The sequence below is a fragment of the Corythoichthys intestinalis genome, chromosome 6 (genome assembly GCF_030265065.1).
Source record: "Corythoichthys intestinalis isolate RoL2023-P3 chromosome 6, ASM3026506v1, whole genome shotgun sequence".
Classification (NCBI taxonomy): domain Eukaryota; kingdom Metazoa; phylum Chordata; class Actinopteri; order Syngnathiformes; family Syngnathidae; genus Corythoichthys; species Corythoichthys intestinalis.
The window spans coordinates 58600579-58628355 of NC_080400.1; the positions used below are offsets into that span (position 1 = coordinate 58600579).

At 39.8% G+C, this 27777-nt stretch overlaps 1 protein-coding gene across 2 annotated transcripts in view; it reads right to left on the reverse strand.

Moving 5' to 3' along the window:
* Window positions 1–230: 230 nt before the first annotated feature.
* pipox (pipecolic acid oxidase) overlaps window positions 231–27777 on the reverse strand; it is a 46153-nt gene continuing 18606 nt past the window's right edge. For both annotated transcript variants that reach the window (XM_057838829.1, XM_057838828.1), the window contains exons 5-8: window positions 23504–23656; window positions 21495–21644; window positions 17964–18039; window positions 231–4964 (exon numbers count right to left, since the gene is read on the reverse strand). In XM_057838829.1, coding sequence (XP_057694812.1) covers window positions 4834–4964; window positions 17964–18039; window positions 21495–21644; window positions 23504–23656 — 510 coding nt within the window. In that variant the 3' untranslated portion in view covers window positions 231–4833. The remainder of the gene's footprint in view (window positions 4965–17963; window positions 18040–21494; window positions 21645–23503; window positions 23657–27777) is intronic.

The following is a 27777-nucleotide window of genomic DNA, read 5'->3' on the forward strand; positions in this document are numbered from 1 at the left end:
CTGATTTGGAAGTGCAATGGCGTACCGCAAGCAACACGTCACCCACTCATTAATATTCATGACATTAGCTACTGTTGCTAAGTAGGGACAAGCCACCGTTTGTCCCTAATAGGAAATGAATGGAAATCGTGTACGAAGGAGATGTCTACAGGGCTAAACCTACCAATTCTCTCCGAAAATGATGTTCCTGGTGCCAAATTCACTGGCAACGATGTGGAAGAACATAAAAATGTTCAGTTAAAGAGATGGCTTGAGTGTCGAAGGCTGAAAAAGACGGGAAAAACACGAGCTGACCTAAGCATAGCTTTAGCTTTTTTATCGACGCGACTGACAATGACATTCGCCTGTTTCAACAAGGTATCCTTTACCATCAGCCCTGTCTTTCTTATATATCCTCTGGTTGTCCTACGTCTCAAACCGTTCTTGGGGGTAATTTAGTTAGCTTTGTGTAGCGATCGTAAATGCTACTCAGTGACAGCCAACGAACACTTTTAATTTTTTCATTGATAACACATCTTAATCCTATAATTTGTTTACACTTCCCACTTACTAAAGTTTTTTTTTTCTTTTTATATATAACAAACGGTAACAGTGGCAGTCAGATACTATTGTAATTCTTTTCACGTCATTCATTGTCAGACAGACGCAGTAGGGCACAACGTTACGCTAAAAAAATAAGTTAAAAATATAAAAATAAAAAAATACCTCTTTGTCCTCTGAAAGACCATGCCAACTCAACATAATGTTTACTGCATATGAAACATGAATGGATTCGCCAAGCTGGTGTTAAAGTCCGCGCAAGTTGATTCGGTCTTCACATTTTCCTCCCGAGTTTTTGGTTTCAGGAAACTTATGAAGAAAACATCCTTCATGTGTCGTAATGTCTAGAGTCGTTTCTACAAGTTTCAATAAAGCAACGCGTGATCGGCATGTTCGTTTTTGAAAGATTACCAGAGAGAAGTAGCACTAATTACGTTCTTTCTATGCGAGGGTGGGTCTATAATGTCCCACTTCTGCTTTTCTTACGCTTTACGATGCGACGTCACGATCTAAAAATAGCCTGCATGCAGTACGCCATTCAACAAAATCATTCTAAAAATGACCCTTTCATGGACAAGTGAGGATTTACTTTTTTTTTTTTTTTTTTTTTAACCCTTTCAAAGCATCAACTTACAGGGACCAATCCCAATTAATTTGGACTTATTTATAACTTTAAAAATATATATATGGCGGAAAACACTCAAGTGACTTGAAAGTTCCACTCTGAGACCCACAATTTGGCCAAATTTCAAAATTGTCCAATATGCATGTATGATGCTTAAAATCTCAATTTTCTGGGGAAAGAAACATTTTAAACAGGAGGGCATTTTTAATTTTTAAACAGCAAAACCCAGCAGAATTACAGACGCCATGACTTTAATGAGATATTATCGCGTACTTACCTTGTTTCGATCCAAAAACTCCATGTAGCATGTGTCAAGACAAAGCTGTATATGGCCACACCTGGATTTTTGGGGGACTTTATGGGTGAAACATGTTTACATATAACAAGGGTTGCGATCCAGAAATCGCAGACATCAAGGAGTGGTTAAGATTTTCTTTTTCATCTATTTGTCCTTTAAAACTTTTTTTTCAATTTTTCTTTGTTTGGATCGATTATTTATCATCTAACATTTCGGAGAAAATGCAACAGTAACAAAAAAAAAATACAATTAAGCGATAGTTATGTGGTAGATATCCGTGACTTTTTTATAGATACCATTTTTTTCATTGTGACGAAAATCGTTTAAAAGTTTAAAAATTGCAAGTGAATAAATTTTTTAAATTTTTTTTTTTTTTTTTTTTTAAAGAAATATTAGACATCAATTAATGACTCTAAGCTAAAAATGACAGACATTTTGAATAATATAATTAATTACCTTCGTTTTATGGCTAGGTTGAAATAAAAGCGGTTGCGCGACGTCTGTAAAGGGGTTTCTGGGGTAAAACGGACAAATTAAAACTAGTTTGGGTGCTTAATGCGCCATGAATCTGCTATGGCAGCATATAGACATATTGTTCTATCAAACATAACGGTTGTTTTGGCTTAAAATACAGCAGTTTCTTTGTAAGAGGAGTGCAAGAGCAGAAACTGCTTTTTCAGTCTTGTCCCACCATATATATATTTTTATATATATTTATATATATATAATTATTCATAATTAGAAAATATAATAATGACTTTTTAAGTCTTTTCAAATGACTAAAATAGTCTCTTGCCCTATATAGGGTTAAAGGTCTTCAAGTTTTAACTTACGAATATTGACCACTGTCCCTGAAAGGGATTGAAATGCTATAGATGCGCTTTTATATATTTTTTGTATAGCTGTGTGTTCTGGCTAGTTTCGAATCAATTCTTTGTTATAGGTGGATTTGCTTCTGCTTTTGATACCAATTTCAATAGAAACATTTTACCCAAAATGCACTTCAAATCGCCTCTGGAAAACATTGCCAAAGTTATACTTTGACAGTGATTTCTATTGACCAAAATGCATTTTGACATTTAATAAACACATCGTTAATTACTGTGTTCTAGAACTAAATCTCCCATGATGCTAATCGGCGAAACAGCAATGTTTCCTCTGCAATGTGCCTCTCAACTGTTTATGCTTGTTTTTTTTTTTTTTTGCTGTTCATAATATCCATGGAGTTCTTATCTTGAACGGGAAGTTGTCATTTGGGCTGTTTTTTATTACACTGCGGGGGGTTTCACTGATATTTTGAATTATGAAACTATTCACTATGCAAATGATTTAATTGGTAGTCAACCTTCTCTTACATTAGTCTTTTAAAACATCAACTTTTTTGTTGGGGCGGATGGAAAAGTGCATCTAATGCATGTTCCAGTCTCTACTGGACTGTTTTACACAAGTCTTTTGTTTAGTGTTGGGTTGACAAATTAGGACCTGACCTGCATAACGACTGAAGAAGCGATCAAAACAATATTCTGGGTAATAGGCTTGCGTAGTTTTTCCACATCAAAAATATTTTTGTGATACTCAGTAATTTTGTCATAGCTTACAAGGCTAAAATATATTGTTATAACTAGAATCACAGTCATGTGAAAAAACTAGGACACCCTATGGAAGCCAGTGTTTTCTAACATATTTGGTCATGTGGATATTTAATATCAATTTTAACAATCTTGAGAGACTCAAGTCATAAAACTAAACGACTAAACAAAACTGAAAAAAATATTTTTTTTATAACTTTCTGTAAAATGTCATTTTAAATAAATACAATTTCTGTTGAGGAAACCTCCACCTCCACATTCAATGCCACTTAAAATGGCTAAAATCACACACAGGGGTATCATAACAGGTGCATATTGTTAGAACATCATTATCCAGTGTTGTGAAGGATACTTGCCTTATTTAAACCTCCAGTTTAGTTTGGTGTACCCCTGAGTGTTGAAGTGAGAGAAAACACCATGATGAGATCAAAGGAGCTGTCTGAGGCCTCCATAAAGAAGATTGTAGACGCTTAGGAGTCTGGTAAGGGATTTCAAAAGATCTCAATAGAATATAAAATCAGCCATTCTACTGTCCAGAAAATGTGGAGGACATGCAAAACAACTGCCAACATGCCCGGGTCTGGCCGTCCCAGCAAGTTCACCCCGAGAGCAAACCGGAAGATGCTAAAAGAAGTCACCAAAAACCCCAAAATGTCATCACGGGACCTACCGCAGGCTCTTGCTACTTTTGATGTAAAAGTGCATGCCTCTACAATCAGAAAGAGACTTCACAAGTTTAACCTTCATGGGAGGTGTGCCTTTGCTCTCCAAGAAGAACATGAAGGCCAGACTGAAGTTTACAAGAGTGAATGTAGACAAAGACCAGGACTTCTGGAATAATGTTTGTTGGACATATGAATCTAAAATTTAATTATTTGTCCTCCGTTCTGGTGTCCATGTTTGGCTAGGAAAAGAACCTCATACCAACTGTCAAGCAGGGAGGTGGAAGTGTCATGGTTTGGGCATGCTTTGCTAAAGCAGGACCTGGCCAGTTCACCATCCTAGAATCCACCATGAATTCTATCATGTATCATAGGGTGCTTGAGGAACATGTGAGATCGTTGGTGAAAAAAATTAAAGCTGAAGCGAAACTGGACCCTGCAATATGACAATGACCCTAAGCATACCAGTAAATCCACCAAGGACTGACTGAAAAGGAAGAAATGGAGAGTACTGGAATGGCCAAGTCAAAGCCCAGCTCTTAATCCCATTGAGATCCTTTGGAGTGACTTGAAACGGGCTGTACATCCAAGAAACTCCTTAAACATCTCACAGCTGAAAGTATTCTGCGTTGAGAAGTGGGGCAAACTTTCTTCAGACTGATGTCAAAGACTGGTAGATTGCTACAAAAAGCACCACACTGGAGTTATTTCAGCCAAAGGGAGTAACACTACCTGTTAGATGGTACAGTGTTCTCACTTTTTCCTGTTAGAATATGCATTTCTGTTGATATATTTGGTTTATTGAGTAAAACAATGTCAGTTTTTGTTGTTTACTCCCAATTAAATCACTTTCTTTTCCAGAGATAAAGAAAAACAAGATCAGACATTGATATGTGAACATTTCTTAATATAGAACTGAGAATTTCATGGGGTGTCTTAATTTTTTCACATGACTGTATATCTTTAAAACTACTATCATTCCAGTATTGCAGCAAGCGCTTAAACTACTGTCAATCTGGTCTTTTCAATTGGAAAGTGCTCCACAATTAATGATAACAATAACTGTCATCATCATGAATATTGAAAATGAAACTTCAAATCACAAGGTATTGTTGAGTTCTACAAAGATGATTGGCGCTTGGTCTGGAAGCGGCTAATTCGGAAAGGTGAAAGGTCATAGGAGGGCACTTCTCCAAGGATTAGCTCGCAGAGCAGCTTCCCAACGACGGGCCCAAACTTGAAGCCATGACCTAGAGAAGAAATTCACTAGAATCAGCAAAAAAATTAATACCTTTCACATATACTTGTAGGAATACCTTTGTATTAAAATGTGATATAGCAGCCAAAATCTGACAAACAAAAACAATTTACCAACAAAGTGGATCACCCTCAATAGTAAGAATTTTCTATAATAGTCTTTCACATCTCGAATACTTGGGCCCACGCTTCAAGAAGTGTTTGAATTCAACAATCCTGGAGTGATTTTCAACTTTTTTTTTTGAAGTCCTATCACATTTCACTCAGTTTCAATTCAAGTCACAGGTTTATTTGTACAGACCCAAATCACAATCTTTAGTCACAAAACACAACTGACCTTTCACAAAAGCTCCGTCCCCTTAGTTACGGTTGCTAAGCCTACAAGTTTTGTGACTCCAACGGCACAAACAGTTGTTTTAGGTGATTCATTTTGGAGCCATACCAGTGTAACAACCTCCAGATTGAGGCAAAAAGGGTTTACAATATGCAACAGAGGGTTATATTGAAAATATAAATTGTAGCAAGCTAATGAAGCAAAAGCATAAAGGTCCAACACTTACAGCATACAGCAGAATACTGAGGTGTCCTTTCGCAAAATGTTAAATGAAGAATAAAACCCGAAAAAGATCAAGGGGCTATTTAGGATGCTTTCATGTTAGCACAGTCCTAGAACAGACTGCAAACGAAAACATGAAGTTCTTGTTGAATTTTTTTAATTTTAACATTCTTTTGTTTTTCAGTCACAGAAGTTAAATTTAGCATACATCTTCACAACCTGACCATATGACCATGAGGGGATAATACCCCCTGAAGCAAAGCAAAAAAAGGCCTATAAGAAAAAATAAATACACACACACACGCAAACAGTACCTCGATACTCATAAAAATATATGAAATAGCAAGTAGCCTCACACTGATCTCCCCCCAAAAAAATCAACGTAAAACCATATATTCATTTAAACTTTGGAGAAGTGGCCACATGCAGTATGTCACTGATGGAGAAAAATCATCAATCTGGGATCTCAGGGAAGTTTTATGCCCTGGCAAATATCAGGAAAGGGGTGCAACTTGCATGTAATTAGTCAATTTTGGGGATACTCTTGCCTTTACGCTAGGGTGACCACCTGTCCGGTTTTAGGATGTACACTCAGCCATTTCAGTGATGTGTCCATCATCCAGCACAACCCAAAGAAAATGTGCCGCGGTTCAGTTTATGTGACTCAACTCAGTCCCACGGTTGTCACAACTGCCCTGTGATTGGCCAAGAGCGGCTTCATTTAAAAACGCCCTATATCATTGGTTCAATAAAATGTAAACAAAGCTTCACGTGTGGCTATCTGACAACATTTTCTCGCCGAGATTTTACAACAGTGCTAGCAAACGTGCCAAAACGGCGGACATCTTTTAACATTGAATGGACAAAAGAGCACGATTTCCTCGCCAAAAGTAGTCGAGACTGCACGCTTTGCTGGTGTGACGTAGACGTGAGCAGCAGGGGCAAATCAACCGTAGAACGTCACGCGGAGAACGCGAAAAATAAAAGAATGAAGCAAGCGGCAGTTGAGTCGATATTGATACATTTTTTTCAAGAACCCTCATCACCTCTGGATAACAAAATAACGGCAGTTGAACTTTGTGAAGTTGTTTCTCTTATAAAGGATTCACTTCTTTTGAGCAGTCCAATCCTCGCATTGTTTTTACACAAAAAAATTCTTGTTAAAAATTTTGTTACAAATGTTCCTAGTTACTACCATTGTTCTGCCAAAATATCTACACCGGCGAAAAGTCTACCAATGGCGAATTTGACACCTTAAGTACTCCCATGTGCTTTCAGCTTGTTTGGTTCAGATGCATACAGGAAGAATGTACAAAAAAATGCCTTAAGAAAACGACATAATAATATCAAATAAGGGTGGTTTAAATACACTACATAACTAATGTGGTCAACAGATAAACACTCTGCTTTAAAGCTAACACAAGAAACTACTATGCTTAAAGCTATCACAGGAAAACACACCCAAAGTATTTTGAGGCAATGGAAAGGGAAAAATTTGGAGTAAGGTAGCTGTCAAATATTCGTACTCGTATTTACACATTCGTGTTTGTAGATAAAAGATTCGTACTCATATTTACGCATTCTTGTTCGTATTTAGGCATATGTACTGTATACGTAACCACAAAATTCTGACGTCTGATTTTTTTGTGGGTGTGTGAATACAACTCTCTTTTTTGACGACTACGAATCTTCTTTTTTTTTTAACCTGTCCTGTTCAGCTGCTTGACATGCAGAACAGAGATCTGAGTGTCTGATTGGTCTGAACATTTTTAACGTATGACATACTTCTAGATCATTTAACTACCTCGTTTATTAGGAGAAAGCAGCGAACAGGAAGGGGTTATGGGGGAACAGAAGAAAAGAGGGAGAGAGACAGTAATGAGCACAAACAACAACAAGAAATACTTTGAATGCCTACACTAATTAACTATGAATATGTTGGTGCTATCCTTACCTAGTTATATTTCCGGTTGCCACCATGTGGGGGGCCTGATAACCAAGGAAGGGGAGGGGGGGGGGGGGGGGTCTGAGAGATAAGTGATTGGCAGGGGTGGAGTGTACACAAATCAGCCATGTGGTCTACAACCCAGTATTTTTGTGTGAATCCCTTGTGAGAGTGACTATGTTGGTATTCTATTCTATGCCGTCTCATTGCTAATCCTGACACCGAGGTTTTCTATTGGAGTGTGTCTAATTTCACCTAGTCATGTGTGAGTCCCATCTAACATGTGATAGTCCCGCAGATGAGTGGAGATGCCGCGTGGGTGTCGCCCCAGTGCCATTGACCTTTCCCAGCCAATCGGGGGGTGAGCCATCGCAGCCTATCCCTCCTCCCTCAGACCAGCAAAGGGGGCATTGTCATCCCCCAGGGATTCAGGGTGGTCCCCAGGGCATCTACACCCCCATCAACTGGCCTTCAGGGATGGGATAAGGGGACGCGCCACAAGGCCCACGAGCCACAACCGTGGCCCACCAACCGGCACGGCCTGCCACGGGACCCCCAACGTCCCACAAAGCCCAGGGCACTACGAATCTTGTCTGTGGACAAATTCAAGTTTACGGCTACAACTCAAAAGCGTTGAAATGACATCTCAGGGATAACTAATCGGTCCTCGAATCCTCTAATGGCATCAGAATTTTGTGGTTATAGATACAAATGCCTAATTACGAACACGAATGTGTAAATACGAGTACAAATCTTTTTGACAGCTATCTAAATCCATGAAATAAAAATAAAATAAAAATGAAAATAATAAGTACTCAATGCTTTTAACTGATGTGTGCATGCGCACACTGGGCGTTGGTAAGACGTTTCGCCGTGTAGCATATTTTGGCAGAACACCGTTTCAAAATAAGATTTGTTCTTGGGCACGATGCAATTTGAAAACACGGTACTGTAAACTAAATAAATTTTCAAAAAAAGTTTGACCTTCAATTGGTATTTTTTACTATTTAGTTAGAGAACTATGATCGATAAACCGTGCAAAACTTTACTGTTGATGAAAATACACCGCAAGTCTTTTTTAAAATATGTACTCCATTTTGACATTATGGAAGTGGTCCCCTTACTCCACGTGCATGTAGGCAAGACAGCGCACTAGTTAGCCTCTGCCATTAGCTTAATCTTACATTAAGACATTACTTGTTTATTTTGGAGATATTTACCGGGAGTGATGCTGTACTTAATCAGTTGTTTTTTTTGGCTTTGGGAAGCAAAAGAACCACATTCTTACTGACGTATTCTTTGGGTACCTCGTGTCTGATTTAGATCAGGGTCCCCCCAGGATTGATAAATCTAAATTCAAGACTTTAAAGACCTTTTTTAATGCCATTTCAACTGAAAATTAATACTTTTCTCGCACCCATTATTTAGATAATATTGACTCATATTTAAAAAACAAAGCACTGAACATCAAATTTAACCTCAATTACTAAGTGTGTTTGACCAATATGAATGCATATTTATTGAAGATACAATTAAAACGCATTTAAATATAAGGTCTTTCTGAATTTTTTTTCCAGGATAAAATGGATTTTACACTATTATTGTAAAGCAACTTCAGAAATTACATTTGCAATACAACAGGTTTCCCTTTTAAGAGGACCTAGTAAAGGTGTGGTAGGTAGGTGATTGTCAAGTTGGCCACCTTAACTGTAAAGTGCTTGCAATTGGCAGTGAAAGTTTACAAAACAGCCACTAAATGGCAGCAGTTTACCATTAATTACCACAAAATAAAAAAGCTACACATGACCATTTCCCTTGATAATTGTTTTTTTCTAATCACATTATAAGAAGTATAAAAAATACATGTTAATCCTTTGCTAGCTATTGAAGACATTTCTTTTAATCAGATAGAGAAAATCCATACTCTTATTTAATCAAGAAAAACATTAAAATATACCAGGAGGTGTTCTACTATCATCTACATTATAATTTGCCTATCACCTTGCCATGTTATTCAGATCAACGTTAGTACGTTACCCCGCACTCGTTCCAATAATAGACAATGTCAACCGTGTTGTGTATCTGAGACTGATGGTGAATCTACGGCTCCGGTGTTCGGCCATTCCTTACTACGCGGCGAAACGTCATACACACATACAGTATGGGTTAGCACCCCAGCCTGTATCTTTCGTGAGAAAGAACCCAAAAAAGCTACGGAAAGCCCTATAGAGAGATACCCCCAGGAGATCCCGAGAGGGGGGGAGGATGAGATCTCCAATTGGACGGACCTAAGGTTAACGACCCGCGCAAACGAACTGACGACGAGTATGGCATGTATCTGCGGCAAGCTGTGTAAAAACCAACGTGGCCTAAAGATCCATCAGGCCAGAATGAAATGTTTGGAGCGGGAGAGCGAGGTGCAACGCACAGGTCCTCGACCTGGTGAGACGCAGGAGGAGCCCGGACAGGAGACACTCCACAGATCCCAGTCCCTCCACGTACCAGTCTCTCCCAACCCCAGCAGAGTAGTTCCACAGCAGCGGATTAAGTGGCCCCCAGCAAGCAGACGGAGCGAGTGGCTGCAGTTTGATGAGGACGTATCCACCATCATCCAAGCCACAGCCAAAGGAGACGTCGACTGCAGACTCCAAGCAATGAGCACCATCATCGTCAGCTATGGCTCCGAAAGATTTGGACGGATGGAGAAGGGCAACACTGAGGCCACCCCCTACACCATGAACCGCAGGGCCACCAAGATCCACCAACTGCGCCAGGAGCTTCGAACCCTGAAGAAACAGTTCAAGATAGCTGCTGAGAAGGACAAGCCACCACTAGAAGAGCTGCGTAACATCCTGCGGAAGAAGCTGACAACCCTCCGCAGAGCAGAATGGCACAGGAGGCGCGAAAGAGAGAGGGCTAGGAAGCGAGCAGCCTTCATCGCCAACCCCTTCCGTTTTGCGAAACAGCTGCTCGGGGACAAGCGCAGTGGCCGGCTTGAGTGCACTAAAGAGGAAGTGAATCGTTTCCTCGAGAACACCATAAGCGATCCACTGAGGGGACAAGAGCTAGGCCCCAACAGAGCACTCATCAGCCCTGCCCCACCAACGGCAGAGTTCCAGTTGACAGAGCCGAGTCTGAAGGAGGTTGAAGAGGTCATCAAGGCAGCCCGCTCGGCATCTTCCCCGGGCCCCAGTGGTGTACCTTACCGTGTCTACAAGCGCTGTCCCAAGCTCCTTCGGCTGCTGTGGAGGGCCTTGAAGGTGATCTGGCGAAGGGGGAGAGTGGCTGACCAGTGGAGGTGTGCAGAGGGAGTTTGGATTCCCAAGGAGGAGGGCTCGAAAAACATCAACCAGTTTCGGGTCATCTCACTACTGAGTGTGGAAGGGAAGGTGTTTTTCAGCATCATCTCCCGAAGACTGACCGAGTTTCTCCTCAAGAACAACTACATCAACACTTCAGTGCAGAAGGGTGGGATCCCCGGAGTCCCTGGCTGTCTAGAGCACAACGGTGTAGTGACACAGCTCATCAGAGAAGCCCACGAGAACAGAGGCGACCTTGCTGTGCTATGGTTGGACCTGACCAACGCCTACGGGTCCATCCCACACAAGCTAGTTGAGCTTGCGCTGCACCTCCACCATGTTCCCAGCAAGATCAAGGACTTGATCCTGGATTATTACGGTAATTTCAGGCTCAGGGTCACTTCTGGGTCAGTAACATCAGACTGGCATCGCCTTGAGAAAGGAATAATAACAGGATGTACCATCTCCGTTGTTCTTTTTGCACTGGCGATGAATATGGTGGTAAAGGCTGCTGAAGTGGAATGCAGAGGGCCTCTGTCCAGATCAGGTGTTCGACAGCCCCCCATAAGAGCCTACATGGACGATCTGACCATTACAACAACGTCAGTCCCAGGTAGAAGGTGGATCTTGCAGGGATTGGAGAGACTCATCGGATGGGCCAGGATGAGCTTCAAACCTGCAAAGTCAAGGTCCATGGTTCTGAAAAGGGGGAAGGTGGTCGATAAATTCCGGTTCTCAATCTCAGGAACCGTGATTCCATCGATCACAGAGCAACCAGTCAAGAGCCTGGGAAAGCTCTTTGACTCCAGCCTGAAGGACTCTGCTGCTATCCGGAGGTCTACTGAAGAGCTTGGTGGTTGGCTCGGCAAGGTGGACAAGTCTGGCCTGCCTGGCAGATTCAAAGCCTGGATCTACCAGCACTCCATCCTTCCCAGAATCCTGTGGCCTCTCCTCGTCTATGCAGTCCCAGTAACGACGGTGGAATCCTTTGAAAGGAAGATCAGCAGCTTTCTGCGGAAATGGCTGGGTCTTCCTCGCAGCCTCAACAGCGCTGCCCTGTACGGGACTAGCAACAACCTGCAGCTGCCCTTCAGTGGGCTCACTGAAGAATTCAAGGTGGCACGCACAAGAGAAGCCCTACAGTACAGAGAATCCAGGGACGGCAAGGTGTCATCAGCCGGCATTGAAGTGAGGACAGGAAGGAAGTGGAAGGCAGAAAAGGCAGTGGAGGTGGCTGAGTCACGCCTTAGGCAAAAGGCACTGGTTGGGACTGTGGCAACAGGGAGAGCTGGATTGGGCTACATCCCAAAGACCCAGGTCAGCCAGGCTCGGGGCAAGGAAAGACAACATCTACTCCAGGAGGAGGTCCGTGCAGGCCTGGAGGAAGAGCGAGTGGGCAGGGCATTGGGACTCCGGCAACAGGGAGCATGGACAAGATGGGAGGGCACTTTGCAGCGCAAAGTCACCTGGTCGAACATCATGCAGGCAGACCTCCACCGTGTCCGGTTCCTCGTAGCGGCAGTCTACGATTCCCTCCCCAGCCCAGCAAACCTCCATGTGTGGGGGAAGAGCGAGACACCCTCCTGCTCCCTTTGCTCCGGAAGAGGCTCCCTGGAACATCTCCTCAGCAGCTGCCCAAAGTCCCTGGCTGATGGTCGCTACCGCTGGCGCCACGACCAGGTACTGAAAGCAGTTGCCGAGAGTATAGCCACCGCCATCAGCTCTAGCAAACACCTTCATGCTCCAAAGAAGGCCATCTCCTTCATCAAAGCTGGAGAGAGACCCCGTGCACGTCCAAAGATAACAACAGGACTCCTCCACACAGCCCCTGACTGGAAGCTCCACGTTGACCTGGGAAAACAGCTGAGGTTCCCCCAGCACATAGCAACAACATCGCTTCGGCCAGACATGATCATCCTCTCAGAGGCTTCAAAACACCTGATCATGCTGGAACTTACCGTGCCCTGGGAGAAGCGGATTGAGGAGGCCAACGAGAGGAAACAGGCCAAGTATCAGGAACTAGTGGAGGAGTGCAGGGGAAGGGGCTGGAGGACTTTCTATGAGCCCATAGAAGTCGGCTGTCGAGGCTTCGCAGGACGCTCCCTCTGTAAAGTCCTTGACCGGCTGGGAATCACAGGGGTGGCCAAGAAAAGGGCCATTCAGTCTGCAAGTGAAGCTGCAGAGAAAGCCACAAGGTGGTTGTGGTTGAAGAGGGCAGATCCGTGGGTTGCTACTGGGACACAAGCCGGGACTTGATCCACCCCGGCTGCTTCACTAGGACGAGGGTGTCTGATGTTGCGAGACCCGAAACACTCAATGAATCCTAGATACATCACTGATGATGTGTCCCAGTGCATCCAGGAGATGTATCTTTCAAGTCAAGAGAACTATGATCGATAAACCGTGCAAAACTTTACTGTTGATGAAAATACACCGCAAGTCTTTTTTAAAATATGTACTCCATTTTGACATTGTGGAAGTGGTCCCCTTACTCCACGTGCATGTAGGCAAGACAGCGCACTAGTTAGCCTCTGCCATTAGCTTAATCTTACATTAAGACATTACTTGTTTATTTTGGAGATATTTACCGGGAGTGATGCTGTACTTAATCAGTTGTTTTTTTTGGCTTTGGGAAGCAAAAGAACCACATTCTTACTGACGTATTCTTTGGGTACCTCGTGTCTGATTTAGATCAGGGTCCCCCCAGGATTGATAAATCTAAATTCAAGACTTTAAAGACCTTTTTTAATGCCATTTCAACTGAAAATTAATACTTTTCTCGCACCCATTATTTAGATAATATTGAATCATATTTAAAAAACAAAGCACTGAACATCAAATTTAACCTCAATTACTAAGTGTGTTTGACCAATATGAATGCATATTTATTGAAGATACAATTAAAACGCATTTAAATATAAGGTCTTTCTGAATTTTTTTTCCAGGATAAAATGGATTTTACACTATTATTGTAAAGCAACTTCAGAAATTACATTTGCAATACAACAGGTTTCCCTTTTAAGAGGACCTAGTAAAGGTGGTAGGTAGGTGATTGTCAAGTTGGCCACCGTAACTGTAAAGTGCTTGCAATTGGCAGTGAAAGTTTACAAAACAGCCACTAAATGGCAGCAGTTTACCATTAATTACCACAAAATAAAAAAGCTACACATGACCATTTCCCTTGATAATTGTTTTTTTCTAATCACATTATAAGAAGTATAAAAAACACATGTTAATCCTTTGCTAGCTATTGAAGACATTTCTTTTAATCAGATAGAGAAAATCCATACTCTTATTTAATCAAGAAAAACATTAAAATATACCAGGAGGTGTTCTACTATCATCTACATTATAATTTGCCTATCACCTTGCCATGTTATTCAGATCAACGTTAGTACGTTACCCCGCACTCGTTCCAATAATAGACAATGTCAACCGTGTTGTGTATCTGAGACTGATGGTGAATCTACGGCTCCGGTGTTCGGCCATTCCTTACTACGCGGCGAAACGTCATACACAATGCTCAGCGCGCTTGCGCAAGCATCCGCACGCATGCGCACATCGGTTAGAAGCGGCGAGAACTCACTATGTTTTTATATTAGTTTTTAGAACCGTTTTCCTGCCTTAAAGATACTTTTTGCATGTATTACACTCTAATACTTTTAACCATTGTTTTTTTTTTTTTGTGTTAGCTTTGAAGCAGTTGACCACATTAGTCACGTAGCGAATTTAAACCATCCTTATTTGATATAACTACATTTAAGTATTTTCTTCAGGCATTTTTTTAGTATGTTATGCCTATATGCATCTAAACAAAACAAGTTTAGAGCGCACGGTAGTACTTTGGGTGTCAAATTCGACTAATGTAGAGGACGTTTCGCCGATGTAGAAGATTTTGGCAGAACACCTGTTTATCCATGCTAAGGCTAGACACTGCACCTGCCAATACCCCATTGAACATGGCTAATTCTTGAGATAAAACTGCGAAATTCACATTCATTTGAAAGGCAAACCGTGCAGAAATACATTATTGCATGATTTGCATCTAACACATTTTAATTGGAGAAACTGGCAACTTACTTTGAAATGTTAAGCAGGTCCACTGCCTTCGCATGACCCATAAACTGCGACCCAAAGTATCTGGATGCGATTTGGTCGCCGATCCAATACCTCACATGCTGGTCCAACTGTTTGGACTTGGTTGTCTTGTTGAGGCTTTCGTCGAACATAACAACTAAGGCATCTGAGCAGTTCCTTGCGTTAGCACACAGTACTGTGCGATTGCCTGGTGTTGTGATGTTAATGCTAATGATGCTAACGGCGCGCACGCACGAGGTGCAGCGCATCGTAAAAATTCTACGCGTCATCTTCGTTATGGATTTTAAAAAAATAATTAAAAAAAAAAACTGTCACAGATATAATTTAGGTTGCACTGAGATGTTCTTGAAAATTAAAACCACGGTGAAAAAATTCCATACTTACGACAACTAATTTTATGCTTTTAACACCTTTAATAATGGAAAACTAAATTCAATGCTACTTTAATACTTTTAATAACCTGCGGGTACCCTGTAGATATTCCATAGTTGAATTGCTTGCCCATTTTGGACATCCGCAGAATTTTGATCCTTTTGGTTTTCTCCTGTAAAGTTTTAAATGGCAGTTGTCGATCTCAAAGCCAACAATCAATCAATTAGCTGATGGGGCATCCGAGAGGTTGGCGGGTCATGCTCCCTCAACAACGGTCTCCAGGAGGTATGATTGGATTGAGGATTGTTTAGGAGGCGGAGTTTGCGAAAGGTCCGTTCACAAAAAAATGACTGACCGCCGAAGCTTAACCCCCATACGTGAAAGAAAAAAACCAGCGTCAATAGAGCAGTTAATGTTACACCAAATATGAGGAGACAAAAGCATAACGAACGGTTAACGCACATCTCATCAGCCCATTAAATCATATCCCAGAAGTCTAGGGAATCTAATTTAGAATTGATTTTGGCCTTGGAACTCTGCCATGGGATGTTAGTCTGGGTTTGTGACCACTTAGATGAGTTGTCGATATGCTTCAGGGTTAACTTTTGTCGGCCTGACAATCCTCAAAAGGTTCACTGTTGTCTCATGTTTTACCCATTGGTGGATTATGGATCTCATTGTGGTTTGGTTGAGTCCTGAAGCTTATAAATTACTTTGTAACGGTAACCTATCTGTTTTTTGTGTGTGTGTGTTTTTTTTTTTTTTTAACTTTTCAAAACTTGTGATTATCCACACAGTTATTTGTAAATTTAACAAGAGGGAATTTTACAGGTAGCCTTGAATAGGTTGTGTTTCCTCAATAAGAAAAATGCAGTCGCAAGAAAAGTTGGTGGTACCCAAGGTTTTGCATCTTCCAGTTGGTTTCCCATTGAAGTATACATTACAGCATAAAAGTTAAATATAAAACTGATGCTGCATTTAAAACATTTTGACAGTTTAATAGATTTAACCTCGTCAAGGAGTTTGGCTCGATGTTTTTCGCAACTTAAATACAGTGCCTTGCAAAAGTATTCGGCCCCCTTGAACCTTGCAACCTTTCGCCACATTTCAGGCTTCAAACATAAAGATATAAAATTTTAATTTTTTGTCAAGAATCAACAACAAGTGGGACACAATCGTGAAGTGGAACAAAATGTATTGGATAATTTAAACTTTTTTAACAAATAAAAAAACTGAAAAGTGGGGCGTGCAATATTATTCTGCCCCCTTGCGTTAATACTTTGCCCCCTTTTGCTCCAATTACAGCTGCAAGTCGCTTGGGGTATGTTTCTATCAGTTTTGCACATCGAGAGACTGACATTCTTGCCCATTCTTCCTTGCAAAACGGCTCGAGCTCAGTGAGGTTGGATGGAGAGTGTTTGTGAACAGCAGTCTTCAGCTCTTTCCACAGATTCTCGATTGGATTCAGGTCTGGACTTTGACTTGGCCATTCTAACACCTGGATACGTTTATTTTTGAACCATTCCATTGTAGATTTGGCTTTATGTTTTGGATCATTGTCCTGTTGGAAGATAAATCTCCGTCCCAGTCTCAGGTCTTATGCAGATACCAACAGGTTTTCTTCCCTGTATTTGGCTGCATCCATCTTCCCATCAATTTTAACCATCTTCCCTGTCCCTGCTGAAGAAAAGCAGGCCCAAACCATGATGCTGCCACCACCATATTTGACAGTGGGGATGGTGTGTTCAGGGTGATGAGCTGTGTTGCTTTTACGCCAAACATATCGTTTTGCATTGTGGCCAAAAAGTTCAATTTTGGTTTCATCTGACCAGAGCACCTTCTTCCACATGTTTGGTGTGTCTCCCAGGTGGCTTGTGGCAAACTTTAAACAAGACTTTTTATGGATATCTTTGAGGAATGGCTTTCTTTTTGCCACTCTTCCATAAAGGTCAGATTTGTGCAGTGTACGACTGATTGTTGTCCTATGGACAGACTCTCCCACCTCAGCTGTAGATCTCTGCAGTTCATCCAGAGTGATCATGGGCCTCTTGGCTGCATCTCTGATCAGTTTTCTCCTTGTTTGAGAAGAAAGTTTGGAAGGACGGCCGGGTCTTGGTAGATTTGCAGTGGTCTGATGCTCCTTCCATTTCAATATAATGGCTTGCACAGTGCTCCTTGAGATGTTTAAAGCTTGGGAAATCTTTTTGTATCCAAATCCGGCTTTAAACTTCTCCACAACAGTATCTCGGACCTGCCTGGTGCGTTCCTTGGTTTTCGTAATGCTCTCTGCACTTTAAACAGAACCCTGAGACTATCACAGAGCAGGTGCATTTATACGGAGACTTGATTACACACAAGTGGATTCTATTTATCATCATCGGTCATTTAGGACAACATTGGCTCATTCAGAGATCCTCACTGAACTTCTGGAGTGAGTTTGCTGCACTGAAAGTAAAGGGGCCGAATAATATTGCACGCCCCACTTTTCAGTTTTTTATTTGTTAAAAAAGTTTCAATTATCCAATAAATGTTGTTGCACTTCACGATTGTGTCCCACTTGTTGTTGATTCTTGACAAAAAAATTCAATTTCATATCTTTATGTTTGAAGCCTGAAATGTGGCGAAAGGTTGCAAGATTCAAAGGGGCCGAATACTTTTGCAAGGCACTGTATGAATCAACACGGAACAAATTATTTTTTACATTTCCTGTGCTGCATGTTACCTGAGAATCCTGCGCCAATCACAATATTGCCATGTACAGGGTGGCGGTCAAGCACAAAATGATGGTCAGGAGTAAGCTGGGAATATAAAACATAACATATTGGTAAAAAAGAAAACAGAGTGCATAGTGATTAATTGAAAAAGAGTTCACGTAGTCCCGGGGTTACGATGTATCCGGCTTAAGGGGTTTTGACTTTACGACGCCAATGATATGGACAGTAACCGGGTCGCGTCCTAGTATCATTGCTTAACCGGGACGCGCCATGTACTAAAGCAGTGGGTTAATTTCCGGGTCACAGCGCGAAGGCTGATGACGTAAATATCATGGCGGGCCGAACATCATTTCCTCTTTCTTCGCAGTAAGATGAAAAGCGGTAAACAAACTCAGAATAATCAACAAGCAAACTGTAAAGCTAGCAAAATTAAACTGAAAACATGACAAAATTAAATTGCTACTGGATCTTAGAGCCGAGGAAGAGACAGTCTATTGTCAATCTTTGGAAATGTGTGGTTTATTTTGTTGCCGTTTGACCTGCATTAGACTTAGCATAATATTTAACTGTGTGAACTTGCTAACCTGCAAAATGACTGGCATAATATTTAACTGTGTGAACTTGCTAACCTGCAAAATGACTGAGTCGGGCCAGCCTCCACACGGAAAAACTAAGTCAAGCCTTATTTCGATCATTGTTTGCATTATGTGCAGTACGGTAATACAACGCAGTGGCTTCAGAGTGCAAGTCCTTTTATTAAAAAAAACAAACCAAAAAAACTGGGAGCTATCCAAGAATGGGTCTATTTCAGGGGGACACTGACATAAACATGAAAAAAAAATCTGTGAAATGAAATCACACATCACAATTTCATAAGAGTACTTTGGTTCGAGTCTTGGGGTAGTCTAGTGTGCTTCAGATGTAAATCGGTCATCGAATATCTTAGACTTTTTTCATTATATTTTTGCAAAATCACTTTTATATTACAATTAGGGGTGTCAAACGATTAAAATTTTTAATCGAGTTAATTACAGCTTAAAAATGAATTAATCGTAATTAATCGCAATTAATCGCAATTCAAACCATCTATAAAATATGCCATATTTTTCTGTAAATTATTGTTGGAATGGAAAGATAAGACACAAGATGTATATATACTAGGGCTGTCGAAATTATCGCGTTAACGGGCGTTAATTAATTTTTTAAATTAATCACGTTAAAATATTTGACGCAATTAACGCATGCACTGAATGAGCCGCTCTCTCATTGCCTCAACAGATTTCAATGAGGCCGTTTATGGACATTAAGAGTGAAGAGAATGCCACCGGCCGCTAGGGGGCACGCAGCGCCGTTCCATACTAATGTTATTCCTTCTAATAGTGGGAGAATTAGTATGAGACGTTTATGCTGTTGCTTTGTGCTCCACACATATTTCAGTAAGTTTGCTTTCTTTTAGTGGCAATTATGTGTCTCTTGTTGTATTTTGGGTAAGATATGCTCAGAGATATATCTGTTATAAAGGCGAGTGGACACAGGCGTTCTTTGGGCTGCGCCGTTTATTGGCATACGCTTCTGTAACTCCTTCACAACAAACAGAAGTATCATTTAGTGAAAGCACAACAAAAATAATATTGCTATCTCTCAAAAAAAATAATGTTCACAAAAAGAAAAGCACTTCAGTCTGTAGTAATGAGGCCCTATTCTCACACAGCTAAACAACAATGCAAAGTGAACTGGCATTACTCAGAGTTTGGTCACTCAATTCTTATTATTGTTATTTTTATTCTTCTTATTATATTAACTCTACTTTTGATTGAAAATTGTACAAATTTTATTAAAACGAAAATATGAAAAGGGGTTTTAATATAAAATTACTATAACTTGTAACCATAACATTTATCTTTTATGAACTAAAAGTCATACTATCCATGGATCACTTAAACAGAAAGAATGTTAATAATGCCATTTGTGGATTTATTGTTATAATAAACAAATACAGCACTTATGTACAGTATGTTGTATGTATATATCCGTCTTGTGTCTTATCTTTCCATTCCAACAATAATTTACAGTAAAATATGGCTTACTTTAGAGATGGTTTGAATTCCGATTAATTATGATTAATTACGATTTATTGATTTTTAAGCTGTAATTAACTCGATTAAAAATTGTACTCGTTTGACACCCCTAATATATACATTCAACATACGGTACATAAGTACTGTATTTCTTTATTATAACAATAAATCAACAAGATGGCATTACCATAATTAACATTCTGTAAAAGCGATCCATGGATGGAAAGACTTAATAGTTCTTAAAAGATAACTGTTAGTACAAGTTATAGAAATGTTATATCAAACCCCCTCTTCATGTTTTCGTTTTTAAAAAAATGTGTAAAATTTTCAATCAAAAAATAAACTATTAGCCCGCCATTGTTGATGTCAATAATTACTTATACAATGCTCATGGGTGCTGAAGCCTATAAAATCAGTCGCACCCAAGCGCCAGCAGAGGGCGGCAAAACTCCGAAAAACACAACAAGTACACCTTTCACTGTGCTCTCATTTTAATCTGTTTGAGCGGGGCATTTGTGCATTAATTGCGTCAAATATTTTAACGGGATTAATTACAAAAATTAATTACCGCTCGTTAACGCGATAATTTTGACAGCCCTAATTACAATACTTTAGTTTGATTCTAGGGGTGCTCCAGTGTCCCCAGGAGTGGACCCATTCTTGGATAGCTCCCCATTTTTGAATAAAGGGCTTCAAAATGTTTCTTTAGTAGTTTTTGAAAACAAAGGTTTGAATCGAACATCGTAACACCTGAACCAATAAACACAAAAGTTAGTACAAGTCAATACAGATTCATTTTGCATTGGTCATTTTGCTTATCAATTAATGAGGTTCACATTCATGATAAATGTAGCACTGACCCCCGTTCAATAATCTGTATTATGAAGTATGTAATAAAAGAATAGAAAGAATGTAATATTATGAAGTCTGTTTTATGGATAGATTTTTTTAGGTTTACTGTGTGCATTTTATTGTATTTTTCGTGGTATCCCTTTTAATGGGTGAAGAGCTAAAACTGAATTTCAAAGACAAATAGAGATTCTATTCTATTCCTTTATCCATCATGTCTTGTTTAACCTCTTGGTGAAAAAACGACCTGTTTATAGGACCATCAATTTGCTCTAACCCAGCTAATATTGGATTGCACTGACTGGATTTACAAGTAATAATTGCTGACATATTTCAGGTGGTATGGTGCATTTCAGGTGGTATGGTAGAAATTTCATTTGAATTGTAGCTTTAGAAATAATTAATGAGAGAACAGTCAATGCGTTCAATACCTACTTTCCCTATTGTATATATTCATTTGCTCGTTATGGTGACAGTTACAACACAAGCAAATACAGTGAGATGGAAATAGCCTTCCAACCTTTAAAATCTTACGAAGGTGTGTAGACTTTCTACTCATTGTTTTTTAACTTTTACTTTGACACCAAGAATTTAGAAATGATTTCTACTAACTGTATACATGCAGCTCTCGACCAAGGAAGGCTCAGGGATCAGCCCCTTAAAACAGCGGGCGATGTAACGTCGAAGGATGTCAATGTCAGATGCGTCAGTCTGCATGTCTCTTTGGTCCGGATCAGTCTTACTGCCGTTATGGTAGCAAATCTGTAAGCACATAAAAAAAGAGTTCATTATATGGAGAGGGAGGGAGGGTGGATGGATGGATGGATTGATTGGATGGATGGATGGATGGAATAGTACGAGAATAAGTCGTATTATTACGTCGGGCTATGGTTCATATCATATGTATAAAGAACTAGATGCGTGATGACAGACTCGGCGGCATTAGCAAATATATAGAGAACTAGATGTGAAACGACAGACTCGCTGGCGTTAGTAATCAGCGGCCATCTTGAAGCGGTAGATTTCTCAGTCTTGATAGCCTATATAAGCAGCTACGTACGTACTTTACGTAGCTCGTTGCTGCCTCCGTTAAAATGAACAGTATAAAAAGATCATCAAATTATAATCAATAGAAGAATTTATACTAATGCTTCGTTGCAGCTCTCAGCTAAGATAAATGTATGGCAAAATAATATGTGTAAATGTTTTTTTACACATATTTTTTTACAAAACCTCTCAGTGAGCTTTTGAAATATAAACATCTTTGGGAAAGTTTACTTCTGTGGAAAGCAACTTCTTCACATTCAAGTTCATATTAGGGCTGTCAAACGCTTAAAATTTTTAATCGAGTTAATTACAGCTTAAAAGTTAATTAATCGTAATTAATCGCAATTCAAACCATCTCTAAAATATGCCATATTTTTCTGTAAATTATTGTTGGAATGGAAAGATAAGACAAGACGGATATATACATTCAACATACGTTACATAAGTACTGTATTTGTTTATTATAACAATATATCGACAAGATGGCATTAACATTATTAACATTCTGTTAAAGCGATCCATGGATAGAAAGAGTTGTAGTTCTTAAAAGATATAAGTTAGTTCAAGTTATAGAAATTTTATATTAAAACCCCTCTTAATGTTTTCGTTTTAATAACATTTGTAAAATTTTCAATCAAAAAATAAACTAGTAGCTCGCCATTGTTGATGTCATTAATTACACAATGCTCATGGTGCTGAAACCCATAAAATCAGTCACACCCAAGCGGCAGCAGAGGGCGACAAAACACCAAAAAACACAAGTAACAAGTGGACATGACACTGTGGTGTCATTTTAATCTGTTTGAGCGGGGCATGTGCATTAAATGCGTCAAATATTTTAACGTGATTAATTTTTAAAAATAATTACCGCCCGTTAACGCGATAATTTTGACAGCCCTAATTTATATACAAGTTAAAAATAGCCCTGTGAGAAGTTTATATAATTTTAAAAACCATCGAGAAGTTAAGACATTAATATAAACTATGCAATTTTTTTTACCCTGCCTTTTATTTTCTTTTTTGACCCTACCTCTTAGAAGGATCGGAATCGAGAATCGTTCGGAATCGGAATCAAAACGTGGAATCAGAATCGTTCAATTTCAAACGACGCCCAACCCTAATTACGGGGAGCAGATTGCCATTGTGTGTTACGTGGACATTTTTAATGAAATCGGGACAAGGTGTGGTCATGCACAGGTTCCCCAAAGATCCGAAGAGTCGCCGAGAATAGGAGTTAAAAGTGAAAAAAGATGACAGGTGGACGCTAATCGACAACTCATTTTTGTGCGATGTGCGTTACATCAGAGGTACATCATTGAGGATTAAACTTTTACAAAAACCCAAGCCAAAAGGAGCGAATAAATAGCTTAAAAAATGAGAGTCTTTTCAATGTTATCTGTGAGTCTCTTAAATTATACCCTTTATCTTGTTCAAAGACCATATTCTATATATAGTCAGGCAGCAGATTATGTCAGGTTTTGTAGATTACTTTTTCATTTTTCGTTATTTTAGATCATCATCTGAAAGTGGCCATTCTGTATAGGTATGTTAAGATGCATGCTGAGAGACTGTACCTTCATCAGACCAGGGTATTCGTTGGAAGGCAGGCCGTAAATATGGTCTTTGGCTTCCTCTCCTTCAGTCAAAATGAAACAGGGAAAACGTTTCTTCACATTGTATGAATCAGGTATCTTCTCTTTCCAATAGCACACGTTGATTCTCACCACCTAAAGTCACAAAAACAAAACTAAAACGTCAAAATGGTACAATGTTTCTGGAGTCTTAAAGAACTTTAAGTCATTTTGAAATATTTTCACATGTTTCATGCATAAGATGATTTGTTAGAACGGCAGTGTTTTTGTTTTGTTTTTTACAAGCAATGTTACACAATCATTTAAACTTGTAAAGAACAGCTAACGTTCAAGAAATACAAGAGAAAACTAAATATACAGAAAAACCCGTGAATGAAACTGCAAAGTAAAACATAGGGGGGTAGACACCTTAAAGACCAAATGTGAAGTAATTTCATAACATGCCAAATAGGGTCATAATTAAAGTAATTAAACATTGTCCAACAAATAAAGCATGAAAAAATAATTTATATGTTGTATATTTGACAAAATAATCGCGTTTACGAAGTTCGAGCCTAAAAGGGGACGAAACCCGGAAGTGGTACGTCACACCCAGAACAGCGATGGCAGCGCTTCATACAGCCGCCATACAAAGCCCTTCAAACAATGATTCAAACAGCGATATAAGCGATAGATCGAGCGCAAGGAAGGAGATCCAAGTTTTTGAAGAGTTGGAGGAAGAAGAGGAGGTTGGAATTTTATGTTGGACCTAACATGTATTAGCCAGACACTAATCAGGATGCAAACAATGTGTCTGGACTACCTAACATAGAATGGAGACAAGACCCATCGAGATTACAAGATTGGTAAAATATAGGCTGTTATTATTTTCATGATTTGAAGATGTAGGCATTTGCACATAATTTTATGTTTTTGTCTATCTGATGACATTGTTTGAAAAAAATAATAATCAGACTTCATGTTCATTTTGGCAGATCCGGCAGCTCTCGTGCATATAAAATAATAATATAAAAACGTTGGGGGGAAAGAAGGAGATGAGTCGTTGGATGGCTTTCTCCACTTTATTGTGGCAACAATAAGAAAACAAAATAATAGCGGACTGCCGCCACATTCAACCGCAAAGCTTTGCTTCTCCCTCATCTCCCCCTCGCCTCCTACTACTCACAGCTCTCCAGTCCCAGCGTCTCTTAAACGGATAGTGCATAGTGTCTTGTTATGAGCTTTTTGTTGACAAAAGTATCGAACACACGACGTGCTGACAACTTTGTTTCTTTAATAACACATGGAGCTGACAGTACGAAAACTGTCTCGGCAGGCTGTGCGGAGTGATAGATAGAGCCTGTACCTCTCTATCACACTCCAGCGTCATGTGACCAAAACAAGAGTAACGTTACATGCACTTCAGGGTAACTCGAAAAACATTATATCAGAATATTACACGCAGTTACGACATTACAGTATAAAATACAATAGTAATGGTGCACTGAGAAGCTGGACCAACAAATCACACTCCTGACATTTAAAAAAAAAAAAAAAAAAAACCTTGAAATTTGCAGCATCTTGGGAGCAAGCAGCCATGATCAAACGGTATTTCAACATGCCAAAAAGACTTGCATTTACTGTCTTTTTCAAAAAGAAGGAAGATGGTTCAAAACGAGTCAGAAAAGCACATAGAAAAGAAGGAAAAAAAGGAAAGTCCCACAGCATGGCAAGTGGGCATTTGCGTTTTGTTTTCAGCACCATTTTCTGCATAATGTAATGTCCGTAACTGTGAGCGGGCCCGTGAAGGGGCTATCAGACAGCAGAGTGGTGACGTAGCGGGAAGTGAGGAGAAGAGTGCGGCATAAGAGCGAAGTTGGCCGTCGCATGTTGCAGCAGTCCGCTGTTATTTCTGTTATTTGTTATTTAACTGTTGCCACAATAAAGTGAAGGAAGCCATCATTCACTCCTCTCCTTTCTATTTCCCTATTCGGGCTATTACAATATGTTCCAGGTCCTGTCAACATGCAGTCATCCCTGCGCTGTCATATGTACTTTCCGTTCCGGCACCTTATGATTTACAAATTAAGCACTGTTCCACAACAGTCGGCAGCTCTGCTTTGACAAAGTCATCAGTCATCTATCTAAAAATCACTTTTTTGCAAATCCTTGATCATAAGCAGACCGGTTGAGGAAGCAGGCATCTTCGAACTCCTTGTAGCAGAGAACACGACTCGATGATGGCGTGAAATTCATTCGCTTAGTGCGAACAAAAGATGTCCATTTACGTGCCCTGCTATCCTTCAGCCACTCATACAACTTTTCTTTAGATTTAGAACAATACATCGCCACACACCACCGTGGCATCTTACCGAGAAGCAATGCAACAATACTGTGTGTATGGTGGACTTCCCTCGCAGTTCTCGGTGTGACGTCAATTCCGAAGATTTCCGAAGGTTGTCGAAGAAAAGCATTTTCGTTGTCAAGGGCGTTGCTATGGGTTAAACAAAGAATCTGGAAGGGTTGCAATAAAAAAATAACGAAAATATGCTTATAATAGGCCTGTCGCGATAACAAATTTTAGTAGGCGATATATTGTCTCATAAATTATTGCCGATATTCGATATTATTGTCAATAATTTTTTATCCAATTAAACCACTAATGTAGTGAAAATACATCCTAATAAATCATCCATTCAAATGGAATAAATTGTTATTATTTAATGAAACAAACTATATTAAAAGTAATAAATATTATTAAAAAAAATTTTAAACCACACACACACATATATACACACACAATGTACGAGTCTTTTGAAAGCTAGCTAAGTGCAGAATATGACATTGGTGAGAAACCAATGCTATTTTTTTTATCTGCCAATTAGAGGCCATCAAAAGTGTTTTAAATGATTCAAAATGACTGTCATCTGCAAATTGCAAGTTAGCAAATTTGAAGCTAAATTATTCATTGCCAATCAATCAGATTTTTCATAATGGTTGTCATTTTAAAGCTATTCTAAGTGTAGAATCTGAAGTATGTGAAATTTACTCCAGGAATCTTTACATGTTGAACATGACCTGTTTTTATTTTGAAGTGTTTACTGGACATACATTTCTTAAGCCGTTAACCTTAAGCTTTATACGCCGTAAAGAATTAAAAGAAAAAAAGTGCACTTCTCTTTTCGTCATGCATGTGGTGTCATGTGGTGTCAATAGATTTTATTTATTTTTTTTTTTATCGTTTGCAAATGCTGTTAACAAGCGATTTTTCATGTTGGATGTGTCACCTTTTAATTGCAATTTTGCGTTTTGGATAAGACTGCCAATGTCTTATAGCAGGCTAAAGTGGTTAGCACATTGTCTTTTTTCCATTGGCCTCAGTGTAGCAATGCTAACGTTATACAATGTTTAATATGAACTTGAATTTTACGGCGTCTTGATGACCAATAAACATCTGTGAAAGGAACTGGAGTCTCATATGCCATCAACACGCACATGTGCCGAGTGCACGCAGCACACGCACGCACAAATGTATGCACGCGGCGATAAATCGCAGCCGGGAAAGTTACTGCCCTCATTTTTATTTATAGTGCGATAAATTGACTTATTGCATATTGCGACAGGCTTAGCTTATAATTGTTTAGCCATTGATATTATTCAAAAACATGGTTGGCCAACCTTACTTCACATTTGGCCTTTAAAGATAGTATCTTTTCTCGTATTTACCATTCGACTGATTGTATTACTCTAACACACTTCATATAATTATCAGGGAATAGTATCTTTTCTTGTAATTACTGTTTGACAGTTTGTATTACTCAAACTTAACCCAATATAAAATAAATAGCATGTACATCATTAAGGAAAACAAGTAGAATATATCTGACATACAGCATAAGAGATAGATGACTCCTTCTGACCACAGGAGCCCGCCGTGTGCGTCATGCAGCTGACTGAGCAAGATTGACGCTGACTACCAGGTGATAGGCAAGACATCTACAAATCCACGTCTGCAACACCAAATCCCACAATCAGCTCTTTTGGACAGTCCAGAAAAAATGGCGGGACGTCCTGTACTACCACAACACCCGATAACAAAAAAAAAAAAAAAAACTCTTAAGTTTGATAGCTCGGCGCTTCTCAGACGGTGAGACGTGCCAAACCTCCCACCGCAGTTGCCTCATTAACCATGACCCAGCAACGGTGACACACGAACTTGACCGCCCAACAGAAGAATACCCAAGCACACCCCTCTTCCAGTCCACGGCACGCCCCAC